This window comes from Coregonus clupeaformis, unplaced genomic scaffold (genome assembly GCF_020615455.1).
Source record: "Coregonus clupeaformis isolate EN_2021a unplaced genomic scaffold, ASM2061545v1 scaf0101, whole genome shotgun sequence".
NCBI lineage: Eukaryota > Metazoa > Chordata > Actinopteri > Salmoniformes > Salmonidae > Coregonus > Coregonus clupeaformis.
In genome coordinates, this window is record NW_025533556.1 from 480,996 (window position 1) to 501,290 (window position 20,295).

Genomic DNA, 20,295 nt, shown 5'->3' on the forward strand with positions numbered 1-20,295 from the left:
CTCATAAGACTTAAATGTGATCCATATAATGGTTATCTGTCATACAGTATATCTTGTCTGTTATGAAAAGTGATGCATAATTGGATAAGTGAGAACACATTTATGCAGCCATTTTATTTCAAAACACCAGAGTACAATGACATGAACACAACCAATATGACTTCCCCACAAATCATGTACTCTCTGTGACTGGTGTTGAGCACAATTTACTGTACAACCGGTACTCATCATTTAGAGTGTAAACTCAGTATTTCAGTAGTAATACAAGATCTCTGTATGCTTACAATTTCTTCAACCTCCTTCAAGACTATCAAAAACAATTAATAAAGCACTTTCATCTGATTGGGGTTATCTAATCCTCCAAAGCGAGACCTTTTACTGAAAACACATTTTAACAATCAGTTAAGGTAAATAAAGTCCAGCCAGCATGTCTATTAATGTGAATAGCTGAACAGTTTTCTAAATTGGGACCCGTCTGTTGACATAAATAGCCTCTCCGTCCGTTCCACACACCAAGCATTGTCCCAGCACATCCAGACTGTTCACAGACAGGGTCTGGCTGGGCAGCATGTGAGTGGTCTCAAGGCGTCCCTTACTTGAGTCTCCAGTGAGCCAGGAACTGATGAGTGACTGGTTCCCACCTGCTGGGGCTATTGCGCTGCGTGAAATTATGCTTGTGTTTCGTCCACCTGGTGAACAAAAAAGGACAACTCGGATTATGAATGATTGGTGTTACAGCAATGATATCCTGCCAAATAAACAGGTTGATATATCAAATACTTCCATTTGGCAATAAACACAACCGCCCTGCTCTGTGAGCCGTGAGAAATATTTCTGATGACTTGCCTTGTAAGAAGGATGGTGTGTCTGAATTTGAGGAAGTCTCCCAATGCAACAGTGATCCATCCTCTGAGCATGAGAAGAGGTGGTCTGGGTTTGATGGATGAAAATGGACCTCCCACACTGAGAGCACAAAAAACAGTTAACCTGTGAACCGAAGATAGACTTGCTGTTTTAGTCAATAAACTACTACCATAAATATCTTACTTTCAGCTGAGTGCGCCTCCATAAGTGAAAAGGGCATGTTGCCTTGTCTCACATCCCAGATACAGAGCATGCCATCCTGACCCCCTGTGGCCACAATGTGTTGTTGGTTGGGGTGCCTGTCCACACAATGCAGTGGGACTCTGTCCCCAGTTCTTGCAGGCAAAACAAAATACATAAAGGACATTACACAACACACTCGTAGCACCAGAAAAACTGATTTACATTAGCTCCTCAAATATTTAAACATCTTACAGTGAAAGAATCTGCGATGGTTCATTGCCCTGTTGCCTGAAGTCCCATAGTTTGAGCTGGCCAATAGAATTGACAGTAAGGATCTCCGTAGTCCTCAGGAAAGTCACAGCATGGATTGTGCTACTATCAGCGTTTTCTGACAATAAAAAAATAGTATGTCAGTATCATCTTGGCTAAAGGGTAGGATTTTACTTGAAGTTCCAGCTGACTTTTGGAAATTGGCATGTAGGCTATGTTATTGCAAGTTCAAAATTCAACCTTGATGAAAACAATTGCCATTGCCAGGGGAAAATACAATTATCTATACTCTTATCAACAGATGAGGTATTGTTACTAAAGTATTGTTTCGTTCTCAGACCTATGGTGCGCAGCACTCCTTCCTGGTCCGCTCTGAAGAGGATGATCCTTCCATCTTCCCCAACCGTGACAATCTCAGGGCTGTTACACACAATTCCAGTACATGGAGCGTTGTCGCAGGGATAATGATGTGCTCTTTCCCACAGTTTAGAAACAGACAATGTCTGTTGAGAAGAGAATACAGGTGCTATTGAACACAAGGTCCTCCACAATCTACCTTGACATTTGTAATTGATGCATCCATGATTGTTGGTATATCTTCATTATAATGATGTCTTGTGAAATAACATCCATACCTGGCTGTTGTGGTGATGCCGAAATATGATCACTGCTCCAGTCGATGATGCTGTTACTATTCTGTCTTGATCCAGAAACTAAAAATGTAAGATTGACATTCAATTATGGCAATATATTTTGAAAATCAGGACCAAGTACAACAATGTCAGTCTAATATCCTAGACCTAGTTGATAAACTTACTTGAAGGTCCAGAACATCCCCATTATGTTTGTATTCGCATACTAATTGGGGGTCTCCCTCAAATTCATCGTCCATACTGGAGACCCCATTCTCTCCGATGGACCAAATGGAAATTTTGTTGTCCTGAAAAAGAGATGTATGCAATCAGACAAAAATACATGTTCCCACCTGGACAAGAGGAACACCTACGTGAGAATGCTATTCATTGACTACAGCTCAGCGTTCAACACCATAGTGCCCTCAAAGCTCATCACTAAGCTAAGGATCCTGGGACTAAACACCTCCCTCTGCAACTGGATCCTGGACTTCCTGACGGGCCACCCCCAGGTGGTAAGGGTAGGTAACAACACATCTGCCACGCTGACCCTCAACACGGGGGCCCCTCAGGGGTGCATGCTCAGTCCCCTCCTGTACTCCCTGTTCACCTATGACTGCATGGTCAGGCACGACTCCAACACCATCATTAAGTTTGCCGACGACACAACAGTGGTAGGCCTGATCACCGACAACGATGAGACAGCCTATAGGGAGGAGGTCAGAGACCTGGCTGTGTGGTGCCAGGATAACAACCTCTCCCTCAACGTGACCAAGACAAAGGAGATGATTGTGGACTACAGGGAAAAAAAGAGGACAGAGCACGCCCCCATTCTCATCGACGGGGCTGTAGTGGAACAGGTTGAGAGCTTCAAGTTCCTTGGTGTCCACATCACCAACAAACTATCATGGTTTAAACACACCAAGACAGTCGTGAAGAGGGCACGACAAAGCCTATTCCCCCTCAGGAGACTGAAAAGATTTGGCATGGGTCCTCAGATCCTGAAAAAGTTATACAGCTGCACCATCAAGAGCATCCTGACTGGTTGCATCACCGCCTGGTATGGCAACTGCTCGGCCTCCGACCGCAAGGCACTACAGAGGGTAGTGCGTACGGCCCAGTACATCACTGGGGCCAAGCTTCCTGCCATCCAGGACCTCTATACCAGGCGGTGTCAGAGGAAGGCCTTCAAAATTGTCAAAGACTCCAGCCACCCTAGTCATAGACTGTTCTCTCTGCAACCGCATGGCAAGCAGTACCGGAGGAGCGCCAAGTCTAGGTCCAAAAGGCTTCTCAACAGCTTCTACCCCCAAGCCATAAGACTCCTGAACAGCTAATCATGGCTACCCGGACAATTTGCACTGCCCCCCCCCCCCAACACCACTTTTTATGCTGCTGCTACTCTGTTAATTATTTATGCAGTCACTTTAACTCTACCCACATGTACATATTACCTCAACTAGCCGGTGCCCCCGTACATTGACTCTGCACCGGTACCCCCTGTATATAACCTCCCTACTGTTATTTTATTTTACGTCAGCTCTTTTTTTCCTCAACACTTTTTTGTTGTTGTTTTATTTTACTTAAAAAAAAAAAAAAAAAAATGCATTGTTGGTTAAGGGCTGTAAGTAAGCATTTCACGGTAACGTCTACACCTGTTGTATTCGGCGCATGTGGCAAATAAAATTTGATTTGAACAGCTGATTGGTGGTAACTAAGTTATACTAGTTAGCTAGTAGCTAACGTTAGCTATGTTATGTATGCATAAATTGCCCTAGTGGCAGCACATTGGACTTCTGTAATTTAGGGAAGTCAAGTGACAGGTTTGTTATTATTGCCAGAGAATAATAAAGCAAACTAACGTTATGTGTTGACAGCACCGACAGTAGCTAGCTAGCTAACGATAAAGTTAGCAGTTTAGCTAGCTAGCAAACCCACCTCGTTATCCCAAGACCCAGTAGCAAAGATGTCTGGTTGCTGTAAAGACGAAGATGAGACCGGTCTCCATCTCGTTTTGCTGATTTTCTGTGACACGTACTTTGCATTGATGCCCTCCATCAGAATAATCTTAAACGTAGCTACTTCTGTTTTATTTGTAAATTTTCAAACAAGTCTACTCAACATGCATTTTCCGGAATCCCGCCAGTCTCGTATGGTGGCCCATGAGGACAAACTCAACAAAACTAAACGTCAAACCTTGTGTACACGTCACTAATTCACTAACGAGTTAAACTCTCGCGCCCCTCTAGTGGGTGAACGGGGAAGATAGATACTTGCTCGGGCAATCATATCTGAGTGGTCAAAAACCCAAATGAAAGATTAAATATCGGATTATCTAACTAATATGACATCATCATTTATTCAGGGATTTACCGTGTGGCAAAAGCTGCAAACTGCGAAGTATGTCGCGTGACGTATCCCCTCCATCTGTTTTGGAGGTTGTCAGTTTCGTAGGCAAAGGAGTTTGCGCAGGCGCGGCACTGACAGCTGCTCTCTACCTGCTCCGCAGAGTGTGTGTAATAATGGCCTGGAAATCTGGAGGAGCCAGCCACGCAGAGCTTGTAAACAACCTCCGCAGTAAGTTGACTCATTATGTAAAGTGTATAATTAAGCATTTTGGTTTAGAGATCTAATGGGGAAAGAAGAATTGCTGCTTTCTCCAATGCATGGTGGCAACGGTCGGGCTTGGCTAGAAATTGTAGGCTAGTAAAGTTTTTACCGCGTTAGCGGTACACGGTTTCCATTAGTTACCACAGCCACTGTGTTCCTCTGTAGTCACGCTACAGTAATATCAGGCGGATGTTTGCAAATCTGCACCTGTTAGTACAGTTTACTACTTAATAATTGCATGTTTACAGTAGCTAGTGGCTTCATTTAGTACAAGGCAGTCGTATTTATAGAGCCTCCGATAATTTATGTGCGTCATATTGTGCTTTGCCCCCAATGCAAAAATATACCGTACATAATTGTTTGCCCCAACCTCTTTTGCTGGCTTGCTAGTAGCTAACGCTAGCTAGCTACTTACCTACTACAGCTCTGTTGCGGGGATAGGTATGACATATGTGGAGAAATGTGAATATCGAAGCCGTTTATTAGTGAGCTAGCCTACTAACTACATGCATGCGAAGTTCGACTGAGTATCTATGTCTATGTTTTTACAACAGCAGCGAAGATGGACAGCAGTGTGGTTAGCTAACCTGTGGGCGGGGCATTCATGCGTTGCGTGTTGATCCACTGTACTGACTGTAGTTTCTGTACTATAGGATAGGCCATGCCATTCTTTGGAGAGAGGCATGATCACACCCTGTTGTTATTATAACAAGCTACTAACTCAGCACTCATAGGTAGTTGTGCAATATTTAATCACATTTGTAGTCACACCTGACACACCACTGTGGTAGTTAGTCTTGTTGTGAACCAGCTAAGATTTGTTTTTCTTGTGTGCCATACAGTAAGGAAGTGGATTAGCTGATTTAGAATTAGCTGATTTAGATTTAGATCTAATAGATAAGAATAGATCTCTCAAATTCACCCATTTACTAGGAAGATCTTTTTGTTACAAAACTAGAAAGATCTCCTGAAGACTTGGTGTAGACTGCAGAGAGCAGCTTGTTGGCTTGCCTATGCCAGTGTCCAACATGATTTGGCAAGCAGATCTAGTTGGCTATATTTACACGGTCAGTGTCCAGCAAAGCACTGCAGCAGACACTTTGGTACTAGGGCGGGTCTGAGCATTTTGCCAAAAGCCCTTTGGGTGAACATAATAATAAATAATAATATGCCATTTAGCAGACGCTTTTATCCAAAGCGACTTACAGTCATGCGTGCATACATGCACCTTATTGTTCCTTGTTCACGTGTACATTTATTGTGATACGGTATAGACATAAAAGGGGACATCTTTTATGTTGAGAACATAACAACATGCACAACACTGCATCCAGGGATACTAAAACATGTGGTAAAATGTGATGCTGAAGTGGATTTTATTCCCAAAAGTTGAGTTCTGGGTCAATTTTAGCAACACCCATCCTCCCCTGTTGTCATGTGCGTTCTGACCCATTTAGGCCTACTCATAAGCTGCAAACCTTAAGTAAGCCTAAGCCGGATTTAAACGGGTCAAACTCACGATGCATGCGAATTCCTGACTTTAGTGTTGTTTGTATCCTCCTTAGGCCAGGCTTTTCTCTGTGAGCTAAAAGCTGATTATCACACACACTGGGTTCAGAACATCAAGTTATTTAAGAGTTGGTCTTTCAAGTGCAATATTTTTTGAAACCATTAAATAGCCTATTATGTGCATATTCAGTGCATTCGTTACAGCCTTATTCAAAAAAATTATTACATTGTTTTTTCCCCTGATCAATCTACACACAATACCCCATAATGACAAAGCAAAAACAAATGTATTAAAAACGGAAATATCACATTTACATAAGTATTCAGAGCCTTTACTCAGTACTTTGTTGAAGCACCTTTGGCAGTGAATACAGCATTGAGTCTTCTTGGGTATGACGCTACAAGCTTGGCACACCTGTATTTGGGGAGTTTCTCCCATTCTTCTCAGCAGATCCTCTCAGGCTCTGTCAGGTTGGATGGGGAGCTTCGCTGCACAACGCTATTTTCAGGTCTCTCCAGAGATGTTCGATCGGGTTCAAGTCCGGGCTCTGGCTGGGCCACTCAAGGACATTCAGAGACTTGTCCTGAAGCCACTCCTGCGTTGTCTTGGCTGTGTGCTTAGGGTCGTTGTCCTGTTGGAAGGTGAACCTTCGCCCCCAGTCTGAGGTCCTGAGCACTCTGGAGCAGGTTTTTATCAAGGATCTCTCTCTGTACTTTGCTCCTTTCATCTTTACCTCGTTCCTGACTAGTCTACCAGTCCCTGCCGCTGAAAAACATCCCCACAGCATGACGCTGCCACCACCATACTTCACCATAGGGATGGTGCCAGGTTTCCTCCAGATGTGACGCTTGGCATTCAGGTCAAAGACTTCAATCTTGGTTTCATCAGACCAGAGAATCTTCTTTCTCATGGTCTGAGAGTCCTTTATGTGCCTTTTGGCAAACTCCAAGTGGGCTGTCATGTTCCTTTTACTGAGGAGTGGCTTCCGTCTGGCCACTCTACCATAAAGGCCTGATTGGTGGGGTGTTGCAGAGATGGTTGGCCTTCTGGAAGGTTCTCCCATCTCCACAGAGGAACTCTGGAGCTCTGTCAGAGTGACCATCGGTTTTTGGTCACCTCCCAGACCAAGATCATTCTCCCCTGATTGCTCAATTTGGCCGAGCGGCCAGCTCTAGTAAGAGTCTTGGTGGTTCCAAACTTCTTCCATTTAAGAATGATGGAGGCCACTGTGTTCTTGGGGACCTTCAATGCTGCAGAAATGTTTTGGTACCCTTCCCCAGATCTGTGCCTCAACACAATCCTGTCTCGGAGCTCTATGGACAATTCCTTCGATGTCATGGCTTGATTTTTGCTCTGACATGCACTGTCATCTGTGGGACCTTTATATAGACCGGTGTGTACCTTTCCAAATCATGTCCAATCAATTTAATTTACCACAGGTGGACTCCAATGAAGTTGTAGAAACATCTCAAGGATGATCAATGGAAACAGGATGCACCTGAGTTCAATTTCGAGTCTCATAGCAAAGGGTCTGAATACTTATGTAAATAAGGTATTTCCGTTTTTTTTTATTTTTAATAGATTTGCAAACATCTCTACAAACCTGTTTTGGCTTTGTCATTATGGGATATTGTGTGTACAGTGTCATGAGAATTTCTATCTCTAATTAAACTCAAGCTTGAATAATTCCCAGAGGTTATAATGCTCTGGTTTTAATCATGAGTTAAACAAAGTCCACAACCAGCAAGAATGATCTGTATTATTTAATCATGAGAGCTCTCCCGCCAAAACATACACAGCCTTTTTATATGCCTTCACACAAAGGAACTTTGCTCCGCCCACCTTTAGGCGGCCTGTACATTTCCACAGTATAGGATGTTTAAATAGGACAGTTTCTAAGTCTCCTTTCTCCTGGAATGTCTGTCTCAGCAGTTTCTAACCCCCTCGCCTCGGTTAGTGGGTTTACACTACATTATAACTCTAACATAGTTCACACATTTATACCGTATTTGGGGTGAAATCCATTAGTCATTATTTTAAAAATATAAATGAATCTATCAATCCACCCTTTGACTAAATCTTTCACACTCAGGATAAATGTATTTACAAGAATGGTCTTCTTTTTTAGATTATTCCTATGACCTTCATACGTCAGAACCAATAAACGTTTCATCCAATTGCGGTCTTTCAGGGTCAAAGTCCTCGTTCTCCACCAAGCCTGGAGGATCGTATTTCACGTTCCACTGGTCAGAGTCCGGAGTCCGTCCATATCTCACCATCTGTTAAGACACTGCATTCTCCAACGCCTTACTCACCAACCCTCAGACACAGGGAATAAGACAACAACCACATAATACAAGAATACCAATACAAGCGATGGCTGCCCCCAAGATGGTGGCTGCTATGGTTTTCCATTTGCCAAACATTTAATCAAACCACCCTATCAAAGATGTATTAACTCCTGAGTTCTCAGCCCATTCTTCACTTAGAGCAGTCAATCCTGCAAGAGCTCTGGTGACCGTCCCATCCGGTGCGGTGTTGTTAGGGATAAATGTGCAACAATTGCCCACCATTCTATAGACACCGCCCCTTTCTGCCTGCAATATATCTAGAGCCAACCTCATGAGTGAGGTGGCGGATAATTGTTCAGAGATCCCCTTTACTGCATCCCTAGTCTGGCCAATAAATAGTTGTTGGTTGTAATAGATATCATTAATCCAATCCACATTTTTGTTTATTATCACCCACCAGAAGAACGTTGTAGTAAACCCTTCCCCTACTTGTTTCATAGCTTTGTATTCATCCGGTACCCACCTTGGTATCCCAATCGCATTCATCTAAATAGGGCTATTCTCCTTCTTGTCAAAACTCCTCCTACGTCTGTTTAACCCTTTCCTTGGTTCCTGGTTACTAATTCTAACTAGCTGAACCAGTAGCACCGGGGAGCACGTACCTAGCCACCCTTTTGGCATTCTCTGCCTTATACTGCCTTTACTGGCACACGCCTACCACACATCGGTTACAGGGGCTGTAAGGTTCAGAATTCTCTCCTGTTCTTCCGAACCTGAGTCAGTCACATTACTACTATCTCCAATTGATAATTGGTGATGTCTTTGTTTCTCTTTACCCCCCATCTGGATGTCCAGTCCTGCCCGGTCTCATATCCCTGTCCCCAAGTGTGTTTAAACACTTGAGTCTAACAATCCGCCATGGGGCCCGAACACGAATATTATGGGATTTTATAATCCCAAATTGCTTGTTGACATGTACCCCACCCGTTGGCTACATCCCTAACCTTTATTTTGAATCCTACAGTCTGCCCTTCTCTGACTCCCATTTTGTAGGCCACTCGTCCTTGATGGTCAGTATGTCAGGTCGCTTCTCTTCTCTTTTACTTTTTAACATTGGTAAGGACATAGCGTAATTGGTGCGGTGCAGTGGTGGATCTTGACATATCAGGACCACTGCTGAGACTATGATGCAGCTCAGGTTACCCATATTCCCAAAAACCGCCAACCCCCTCCTGCCCTCAGTCTTTCTGCTTGGTAACACCCCATACTCACACCCTGAGAGCACACTACAGTGATGATAGGTCGGGGTAGGAGAGCTTCATTAACAGAGGTGATCCCCATGACCCTATTGGTCCAGTTCTTCTTTCTAACTCTGCGTGTGTTCAGTGGTGCTTGTATGTGTTCCTACCTTTTTGCAGTGGGTAACGTGGACCCAGGTTGCTCTTTCTGCTATTCTAATGGCAAAGGCGGTGACCAATATAACCTGATAGGGCCCTTCCCAACAGGCCTGCTTCCAGTCTTTCTTCTTTAGGGACTGGATCCACACCAGTCACCTGGTTGGGTAGAGTGGGTCACCTTCTCCTTTAGTTCACCTGTGGGGCACAAAACCTCTGACATACGGGTGTGGTTAATAAACAACCTTCTCATGTGTTCTGCTAGGGTGCTCTCAGTTTCTATCTCTGCCTGCTCTGGTCCTCCTACCTCGGCCATTCTGTATGGTCTACCAAATACTTTCTCAACTGGCAATAACCCTTCTTTATCTGGAGTTCTCCTGATCGTCATTAATACTATCGGTAGACATTGTACCCCATTTCTTCCTGCTCTCCTGTGTGTTTTCCTTAACCCCTCTCTAATCATACCGTTCACATTAGCATTTTCTTTCTAGACAGTATCCAAATATTTATTTATTTCAGTATTTAGTTATCTTTAATCCTACCATCTACCTTTATCCCCCCTGTTGACACATGGCCCTGCCCATGTGTCAATATTACCACCTACCTAAACAATCACTTAGGTAATATTGGTAAATTATCCTTATGCCATCCCTTTTCCTTTGAGATTTCCCCTTGCTTCTTTATTGCTCCTCCCACTTCCTTTGTCTATTATGGCGGCTAAATTCAACTTTCCTTCAGTTCAGAATAAATAGTAATACAATCAATCAATCCCTTATCTTGTAAAAACACTCATGTTTAGTTTAAACTCTGTTCTTCCTGGGCTTGACCTGAAGACTGATGGTTGGACATGACAGACTGACCTGAAGACTGATGGTTGGACATGACAGGTCCCCCCAGTAGTATCCGGTCAAGCAACCCATACCAGCAGTTGAATTACACTCATAAATACAGATTTCACTCTATGCCATTGAAATGACAAATAAATCATAATAGTTCAACTATATTGGCTTTGTACTATATTATACATTACGTCTATAACCACATTACTTATGGTGCGATTATTCATTAAACCTTATCACATGATCCAACAACGGTACAAACTTAGAAAACCCATATTAAGTACTTTCCCACCCATGACGTACGTCTACGTTTGGGTGAGCAAGTTAATACATATATAACGTTAGACATTTATAGGTACTCACATCAAATAATCCCTTCGTGGTGTTTTTAACCAATTCTTAATCGACCTAAATCACTTCCTCTTGTCACCCTTCCTATTCTGCCTCCTCGCTTGGTAGCCTCCCTCTCTCTTCTCGGCTATCTCTCCCAATGTGGCCATTAAATACTCCGCTCCCTTCCATTCTTTTCTTGCTCGTTCTCTATGTTTTCTGACTAGATATAACCTTTCTGCCCTCTGCTATTCTCTACTGAGTATTTTATACCCCCCTTTACTATATTGCTCCGAAGTGATGGATAGTTATTATAATTATTCCACTTTTATCCACTCTTTAATAATACATTTCATCTTTTTTATATATATATCTCTATCAACTAACCCATTCATATTTCTAATGATTCTTTATTGCCACAAGTTAATCTAGTTCCAATCGGACCAACGTTAGCTACCTAGACCCTTCCCCCTCAGGTCATAAAATCCTCCCAGAATCTCACACTATTCTATGACAAGCAGTGTTTTTTTACAAACCCCAAGATATCATTATATCAACCGATTATTCTCCAAACTTTAGATTAATTAATTCCCACGACTTTCATATCACATTCACACAACGCTATTTCCCAACACACAATCAATATTAGTGAATGTTAATTCTATCAACATTTGACCTTTACCTATGGTTACTTTTACCATAATTCCCTAAATGTACCGAAATACAATATATTGACGTCATATGATCAACCCCGTACACGTGACCTTTTTCTTAAATCAGGATACCCCTATAACTATCTCATACACATTAGAGAGTCTATAGTACCAAGTATCCCCCTTATAGTTTCTATTGGTAATGGCCTCAACTACCCTGAATCATTTCGGACCCACTTTCTCAACGGATCTCACCCGGTGCCGTTTTCTATTTATCCAAAATACTGGCGCATGGTTTTCTCTAGATAAACGTCTAAAACGGTGTACCTGATTAATCCCCTTCGGATTATCGGCGGATCACTACCCTCACTACAGCAGAAAACATTTCTATTGCAGTGTCCAGATATCAATTCCCCCCAAAATCCATGAATAAAAATTACTGACCTTATTCTTGCAGCTGGGATATTAATTTTGGTTAGATCTCGTCATCGTTTCTGTCGATCATCAGTTTTACCACCGGCCTGTAATGAACCTCAACGCCAAAGGCTAGGACTTAGTCTATACGAATGCTATCATTCGCCCGTGCACGATTTTCGTTGTCCCCGTAACGACAAAAACGTATATTTGAGATCCGGCTCGAAGGACCAATTGTCACGAGAATTTCTATCTCTAATTAAACTCAAGCTTGAATAATTCCCAGAGGTTATAATGCTCTGGTTTTAATCATGAATTAAACAAGGTCCACAACCAGCAAGAATGATCTGTATTATTTAATCATGAGAGCTCTCCCGCCAAAACATACACAGCCTTTTTATATGCCTTCACACAAAGGAACTTTGCTCCGCCCACCTTTAGGCGGCCTGTACATTTCCACAGTATAGAATGTTTAAATAGGACAGTTTCTAAGTCTCCTTTCTCCTGGAATGTCTGTCTCAGCAGTTTCTAACCCCCTCACCTCGGTTAGTGGGTTTACACTACATTATAACTCTAACACAGTTCACACATTTATGCCGTATTTGGGGTGAAATCCTTTAGTCATTATTTTAAAAATATAAATTCATCTATCAACAGTCTTGGTCAAAAGTTTTGAGAATAACACAAATACTAATTTTCACAAAATCTGCTGCCTCAGTTTTGATGATGGCAATTTGCATATACTCCAGAATGTCATGAAGAGTGATCAGATGAATTGCAATGAATTGCAAAGTCCCTCTTTGCCATGAAAATGAACTTAATCCCCAAAAAACATTTCCACTGCATTTCAGCCCTGCCACAAAAGGACCAGCTGCCATCATGTCAGTGATTCTCTCGTTAACACAGGTGAGAGTGTTGACGAGGACAAGACTGGATATCACTCTGTCATGCTAATTGAGTTAGAATAACAGATTGGAAGCTTTAAAAGGAGGGTGGTGCTTGAAATCATTGTTCTTCTTCTGTTAACCATGGTTACTTGCAAGGAAACATGTGCCGTCATCATTGCTTTGCACAAGAAGGGCTTCACAGGCAAGGATATTGCTACTAGTAAGATTGCACCTAAATCAACCATATTTCGGATCATCAAGAACTTCAAGGAGAGAGGTTCAATTGTTGTGAAGAAGACGTCAGGGCACCCAAGAAAGTCCAGCAAGCGCCAGGACCGTCTCTCAATGTTGATTCAGCTGCGGGATCGGGGCACCACCAGTGCAGAGCTTGCTCAGGAATGGCAGCAGGCAGGTGAGGTGAAGACTTTTGGAGGATGGCCTGGTGTCAAGAAGGGCAGCAAAGAAGCCACTTCTCTCCAGGAAAAACATCAGGGACAGACTGATATTCTGCAAAAGGTACAGGGTTTGGACTGCTGAGGACTGGGGTAAAGTCATTGTCTCTGATGAATCTCCTTTCCGATTGTTTGGGGCATCCGGAAAACACCTTGTCCAGAGAAGACAAGGTGAGCGCTATCATCAGTCCTGTGTCATGCCAACAGTAAAGCATCCTGAGACCATTCATGTGTGGGGTTGCTTCTCATCCAAGGGAGTGTGTTCACTCACAATTTTGCCTAAGAACACAGCCATGAATAAAGAATGGTACCAACACATCCTCCGAGAGCAACTTCTCCCAACCATCCAAGAACAGTTTGGTGACGACCAATGCCTTTTCCAGCGTGATAACTAAGTGGCTCGGGGAACAAAACATCGACATTTTGTGTCCATGGCCAGGAAACTCCCCAGACTTTAATCCCATTGAGAACTTGTGGTCGATCCTCAAGAGGCGGGTGGACAAACAAAAACCCACAAATTCTGACAAACTCCAAGCATTGATTATGCAAGAATGGGCTGCCATCAGTCAGGATGTGGCCCAGAAGTTAATTGACAGCATGCCAGGGCGGATTGCAGAGGTCTTGAAAAAGAAGGGTCAACACTGCAAATATTGACTCTTTGCATAAACTTAATGTAATTGTCAATAAAAGCCTTTGACACTTATGGAATGCTTGTAATTATACTTCAGTATACCATAGTAACATCTGACAAAAATATCTCATAACACTCAAGCAGCAAACTTTGTGAAGATCAATACTTGTGTCATTCTCAAAACTTTTGACCACGACTGTAGATTGATGAGGAAAAAAATGAATTTAATCCATTTTAGAATAAGGCTGTAACGTAACAACATGTGCAAAAGTAAAGGTGTCTGAATACTTTCGGGAATGCACTGTAGCTGCATTTTTACTTGTCCATCTGAAACTGTTGGGAATGCAGGTGTAATGTATCCTTGCGACCACTGAGCAACATAGTGGTAAGGTTGGGGCCGGGGTCTGGGGGAGTATTAATGAGAGCAGCAGCACCGGCTGTCGCTGGCACTTCCTACTGTTGGCACTGATTTTCAGTGGAGCCTCCTGTGGGGGAATTAGTCTACTCTGAAGACACTGCAGTGTTTGTGAGTGTGTGACTCTACACATATCCACTGTGGAGAATCACACCGTCTGTTTTCCTGTGTCCTCAGAAAATGGGATCATCAAGTCAGACAAGGTCTGTGAAGTCATGTTGGCCACAGACCGAGGCCATTTCTCCAGAAGCAACCCCTACATGGACTCCCCACAGTCAATAGGTGTGTGCTTATTTAATGTAGTACAATAAAGTAGTGTAGTGCAAATTCAATAACCCAGCCAATGATGAATGTTAGAAACTAACTATCCCTCACTTTGAACCCAAAGGCTATCAAGCAACCATCAGTGCGCCACACATGGTAGGCCTAGCTATGACTTTTAATATTTGTTTAAATTGTTGCATATCAATTATAACTATCAAACATTGATCACATTGCTCTTATAATTTATACCAACTGAGCAAAACCCAGAGGTTTACAAGTACAATGCTGACAGGTGTTGATGCAGTTGTATGTTGATCTCTCCCCCAGCACGCCTATGCATTGGAGCTACTGCACGATCAGCTGTATGATGGGGCCAAAGCTCTGGATGTGGGGTCTGGCAGTGGAATCCTCTCTGCATGCTTTGCACGAATGGTGAGATACACATGATGACGGGTAAACACATAACATATTAGGTACTGTATTTTGGTGGCAGGGTTGGGATAAATTGTCCATTTCAGATTTTGGGGATATTTTGGGTTCTGTGTAATGTTCGATGGCACAGACCTGTATACCTTCCCAATTTATTGTATTTAACAGGTAGGTCCCAAAGGGAAGGTGATAGGAATTGACCACATCAAGGAACTGGTAGACGATTCTATTACCAATGTAAAGAAAGATGACCCCAGCTTGATAACATCGGGTCGAATCAAACTAATAGGTAAGTCCCAAAAGCGACAAAGCAAGATGGGCATTTTTCTCCAATTTGGTGACTTGTATTGTTGGGTTATTAAAATGTATTGTACACATTTGTCAGTTAAAAATATAAAATAATCGCTAGTGAAAGTCTACACACCCCTTGTACAGTCTTCACATTGCTGCCTTAAAATTAATTATAAAAAGGGATTCCATTTGATATTTGTCCTACCGATCTACACAATCTACTCCACATTTTTCAAAGTGAAAGAAAAATTATAAAGGTTCCAAATTAATACAAAATACAAAATGAAGATGTATTGATTGCATATGTCTCCACACCCTAGAGTAAACACTTGGTGGAAGCACCTTTGGCAGCCATTACAGCTGTGAATAATTTTGAATAAGATTCTACCAACCTTGCACATATATCCATTGTTCTTTGTCAAAAACATCAGTAAATTGGGTTGGGAATCATTGATGGACAGCATTATTCAAACCTTCTCTAAATTTTCAAGCAGAATTAAGTCAGACTTCCACTAGACACGGTGTAAGCTTAAAACAGGATTGGTGACGCACTGACTGTCAAATAAGGAATGTTTCAAAGGAGTTTAATGGATGTTGGCTCAGTCACTCCTTGGGAGAGCAACACAAAGCAGCTTAGTTGACGTGGGTGCAGCACTCTCTGCTGAATTATTGAAAGGAGAGTGCCTGCTTTCGCCTGCCCTACAGTCAACCAGCGTGCCCTTCAGTCAACCAGCGTGCCCTGCAGTCAACCAGCCTGCCCTGCACTCAACCAGCATTAGCCTCATAGGCCAGAGACGAGGTCGAGCCGTCATCTCACAGCTCTGATATGTGCCCTGGCACTCTGCTTCTCAGTGTGCTGCCTACTTGGCGGGAATAAGGCTGGCACTGCGTGGCGGCTGGCAGCATGTGAGTGACCGCTGTTGACTGTTTGTTGTGTTCCAGTGGGAGATGGGCGGATGGGCCATCCAGACGAGGCTCCTTATGATGCCATCCACGTAGGCGCGGCAGCACCCAACGTGCCACAAGCAGTAAGTTCCCAAACCACAGAAAAACACAAATGAAGGCATCAAAGGGGTCCCAGCTAATAGGAGCCACATCGCCTAAATTTACCATCATCCTTAGGAATGCTGTGTTCAGAGTAGAGAACAACACCAGCACTGACTCTAACTCTGTTAGAGATTAAAGGTGTCATTGTGATTGCAGGCTTTGGTTGGTATCAGGGAATGTTGGTGTGCTCTATGCTGTGCTACTTTGTCAAACAGTCCCCTGGTCTATTCAGTTGTAGCTACTTGCATGTTCAAGAGCGACTGAATGGAAAACCAACTTTTCTGTTTGAAAACTGCCTATGTGCCATCAATATGAGTCAAACATTTATTGTGTGAATACTGTAAAACTTCAATTAATGCAGAGTCTCAAATAGCCGCCTGTCCTTTTTAATAGCCGGGCAACTGAACACATTACAGCAAATAAATGCCTGGTCTAAATGAATTGTTTACGAAATTACCATCAATTGTTTACGAGGTTTACTGTTTGATGTGTTACATTAAATAATTCAGTAATGACTCGAAAAAATTATGGCTATCATCTGTTTTTATCGCCAGTAAGAAACTGCTAGCCATTGGCTGCTAACAGCTGAATACTGCTAGCTACTGGCATGCACAAAAACAGTCAACAACTTCGAGAGTACAGAACCCTAGAAATTGGCAGATCACCATCTAGTGGTGAAAGTAAGAACTACCAAAAATGCACAGTCAAAGAGGAGAATAATTGTCAAGGATATTTACCCAAAAGAAACATGACACGGTGTGTGTAAATAACACATTAGTGCAGGAAATTAAGAAATGGATACTGCTGGAATTAAACAATTAAATATGCAAAAGCTGTGCGCATTAAGGAAACAGATGTCTGGCTCAAATGGAAGCCTTTCTCTAATAAGCGGCTGTTATGTTAAGTGATTTAAGCAAATAAATGCTCAGGCTATTAATTGACGTTTTATGGTAGGATAATTTTGGTCATTAAGTCAGTCTCGTCTAAAACTGAGATTTGCGAGATGATTAAGGGAAAAATTATGTCACGGACTTAAGGGTACGCCACAGTTTTCCTTGGGTTGGGTTTATTTCAATCCTGCCCACAGTTGGCAGCACCCAACTAATCATCAATTTGAAAGGGCAGCTGCACGCGACCTGATCATAGTAGTAAAGTTGGTTTGACTTTGGATATCCCTATGGGGTAGTTAGGGACCATCAGTAAATTACACAATGTACATGGGACAATATTTTAAAATGTCAATAGCTCCAAATTTAAATGACTTAACCTCAAACCAACTATACATTGTAGAAATTAATTTACAGAAAATTGAAAGCATTTAATGAGAACTAAAAGGTGTGCAACATGAAAATATTGTGTGTAATTTATTGATGCTCCCTAACTAGCCCCACAGATAGGCTATCCAAAGTCAAACCGTCATGGTCACGCACCGGCCGGCTGAAGCTAATTGGTGAAAGAAGTTGGCTAGCTTGCTAGCTAACCTAGGCTACTTCCTTTACTCTCCTCTCCTTTCCCAGCTCCTGGACCAGCTGAAGCCAGGTGGCAGGCTGATTCTGCCCGTGGGGCCGGCCGGAGGGAACCAGATGCTGGAGCAGTACGACAAGCTGGAGGACGGCAGCACCAAGATGAAGCCCTTGATGGGGGTGATTTACGTGCCTTTAACAGACAAAGAGAAGCAGTGGTCCAGGTGGAAGTGACTTCCTACTCTCTCTCCCCCCTCTCTCCTTCACACAGTGGGCAAAGGTGAAATGGTGTGGCCTGGAGTAGATAATGGATCCCAAGGGGCTGAGTTTCCTGCTTGTCATCATTATTTGCTTCTTCCATACTATGGCAACTGGCTGCACATTTTTGTTTTGTTTTAATCCAATAAACCAGTATGCTATTATAGCTCTTCAGCTAAGCACGTGTGCAGTGAAACGAACCATCAAGTGTGCATACTATTTGGAATTATAACAATGGTTTCTCTGAGTTGAAATCTCATGTAAATACTGTTTGATATATTTGATGGTTGGTATTTGGCTGTGATACTTCTGGCTTGAGAGCATGTCGATTGTATCATCCTTGTTCTTGAGGGGAAGTGACATTTAGCCTCATTATAGGGGAGAATGGGGTAAGTTGAGTCACCCTTGTTTCTAGTAAACCATACACAAAATTAATAATTTGACCAAATATTTAGGAAGAGGTCATAATTTCATAGAGTCTGTGAAGGAAGAAACCACATGGAAAAAGTGGTAAGAAAGTTAGGTCCAACAAATTTATTTTCACTAAGTCAAATTATTTTGTTGTGTTAGAGGTTTCATGATGCTTGTATCTAAACCAAAGTAGATAATTTTAAGATTGTTCTATACATCAGATGGGGTCTATGTAAGCTTCAAGATGAGGTCCTAAAACTAGCATGAAAGGGCATCCTTGTAGCTGTGTGGGCTAATATTGTCAAAATGTTTGCCTTGGGGAAAGTTGAGCCATGGGGTAAGTTGAGCAAATTGAAGTGTTTTCTTCCCAGGCGTAATGCAAGGCATTATCACTAGGATATGAGGTAGGATATAAGCCGGTGTTAAAATATTATTATAATGATTAAAAGACAAAAAAGTGATTTGTGTTGAATTGTGTTTGGGAAATAAAAATAGACATGTTTTTAAAAAGGTACTTGTAATATTTTATTCAGTACAGAATTTACCCCATACCGGGGTAAGTTGTGCCAAGAGACCACTTTTCTTTAATAAGCTATGTTTTCAAAACTATCTTGTTTATATGAATGCTGATTATTTCCAGGGATACACAACATCCTGAAATATATGTAGATATCTTTGTTAGAAATTATACTATATTCCCCTTGACAGAGTGATAATGAATGTAAAAAATTGTTCAACTTACCTCACTCTTCCCTACTGCATACTATCCTAGTTCTTCATTGGTTAAATCTGAAGAGATGGAGAAATCCAATAACCATAGGGACATTTGGATTTTGTACATGGTGTGGGACATTCTATAACAGTTTGTGCATGGGAGTGTCTAACTCTGACCTACAGTTGCATGACAAGAGGATGTTGATATGATTTGACATAGTGTATTTCCTCTTTCTGTCCATCTCTTAATGTTTTGCCTCTTTCTCACAGGGATGAACTTTGAGGCGACAGACTGTCCATATTCCACATTTCAGTGTGAACCTGGAGGAGACTCCTTTGGGTTCCAACAACAGCCATTGGATTTCTTTCAAAACAACAAACCATGGTGATTTTTTTTCTTCTTCAACTCTACCTAGAGTATCATGCTGAGGAATAACCCCTGAAGTTGGTTAAAAAAAAAAGACTGTTGGAGATTGAACAGAAGAAAGTGTCTGGGGTTCATAAAAATAAAAAATAAAAATGAGGCATGCATTTTTTGGGTTGTGATTTTTAATTTTAATTTTGCTACAAGATTTTTTATATATTTTTTTGTGGTTACATCTTGAGTTGCAATCAACCATTTCTACAATAATGCATTTCAGCTCCAATCAAAGCTGAGTGTAAAGAGGTTGCCAAACTGTTCTGATGAGGAAAGCCTGAGTTGAAGAGATTATTCAGCCACTTGCTGTAAAGTGCATCTGAAGATCTGACTGTAGATATCTACTGCTGCTCTGCTAACATATATCAGCGTTCCCCCCTCCCAGCTAACAGTATTTAAACAGAGGCGCACGCAGGCTGCACAAATGGCTGCTCTAACCCACATCCAGTTGTTTGATATGCAGCACATGACGACACTACATGGTATTGTAGATAGGCCTATTAGACCTAGAGTTACTTATAAAGTTGGAAATACAGGAAATAGCCCAACCACAACCCCCTACAACAAGAGCGGGGACATGCACTCCCCTCCATATGTATTTGGACAGTGAAGCTACAATTTTAAA

At 42.2% G+C, this 20,295-nt stretch overlaps 2 protein-coding genes across 6 annotated transcripts; one reads left to right on the top strand and one right to left on the bottom strand.

The window, feature by feature from the left end:
* Window positions 1-99: 99 nt before the first annotated feature.
* Window positions 100-5,098, bottom strand: nup43 (nucleoporin 43). Of its 3 annotated transcripts, none has more exons than XM_041864831.2 (8): window positions 4,975-5,098; window positions 2,135-2,257; window positions 1,953-2,030; window positions 1,658-1,820; window positions 1,300-1,435; window positions 1,048-1,199; window positions 847-963; window positions 100-689 (listed from the first exon to the last, which is right to left on the bottom strand). In XM_041864831.2, the coding sequence occupies exons 2-8, from the start codon at window positions 2,207-2,209 to the stop codon at window positions 460-462; spliced, it is 951 nt and encodes a 316-aa protein (XP_041720765.1). In that variant the 5' UTR covers window positions 2,210-2,257; window positions 4,975-5,098; the 3' UTR covers window positions 100-459. The 3 variants fall into 3 exon arrangements, with proteins under 3 accessions (XP_041720765.1, XP_045069279.1, XP_041720764.1); XM_045213344.1 differs by lacking the exon at window positions 4,975-5,098 and adding an exon at window positions 4,323-4,401; XM_041864830.2 differs by lacking the exon at window positions 4,975-5,098 and adding an exon at window positions 3,888-4,119.
* pcmt (protein-L-isoaspartate (D-aspartate) O-methyltransferase) lies at window positions 4,352-19,783 on the top strand. 3 transcript variants are annotated; one of them, XM_041864835.2, is made up of 8 exons: window positions 4,352-4,526; window positions 14,553-14,657; window positions 14,764-14,795; window positions 14,967-15,071; window positions 15,237-15,357; window positions 16,302-16,387; window positions 17,924-18,049; window positions 19,523-19,783. In XM_041864835.2, the coding sequence occupies exons 1-8, from the start codon at window positions 4,352-4,354 to the stop codon at window positions 19,526-19,528; spliced, it is 756 nt and encodes a 251-aa protein (XP_041720769.1). In that variant the 3' UTR covers window positions 19,529-19,783. The 3 variants fall into 3 exon arrangements, with proteins under 3 accessions (XP_041720769.1, XP_041720767.2, XP_041720768.2); XM_041864833.2 differs by having other exon boundaries at window positions 4,353-4,526; window positions 17,924-18,093; XM_041864834.2 differs by having other exon boundaries at window positions 4,354-4,526; window positions 17,924-18,149.
* Window positions 19,784-20,295: the final 512 nt, after the last annotated feature.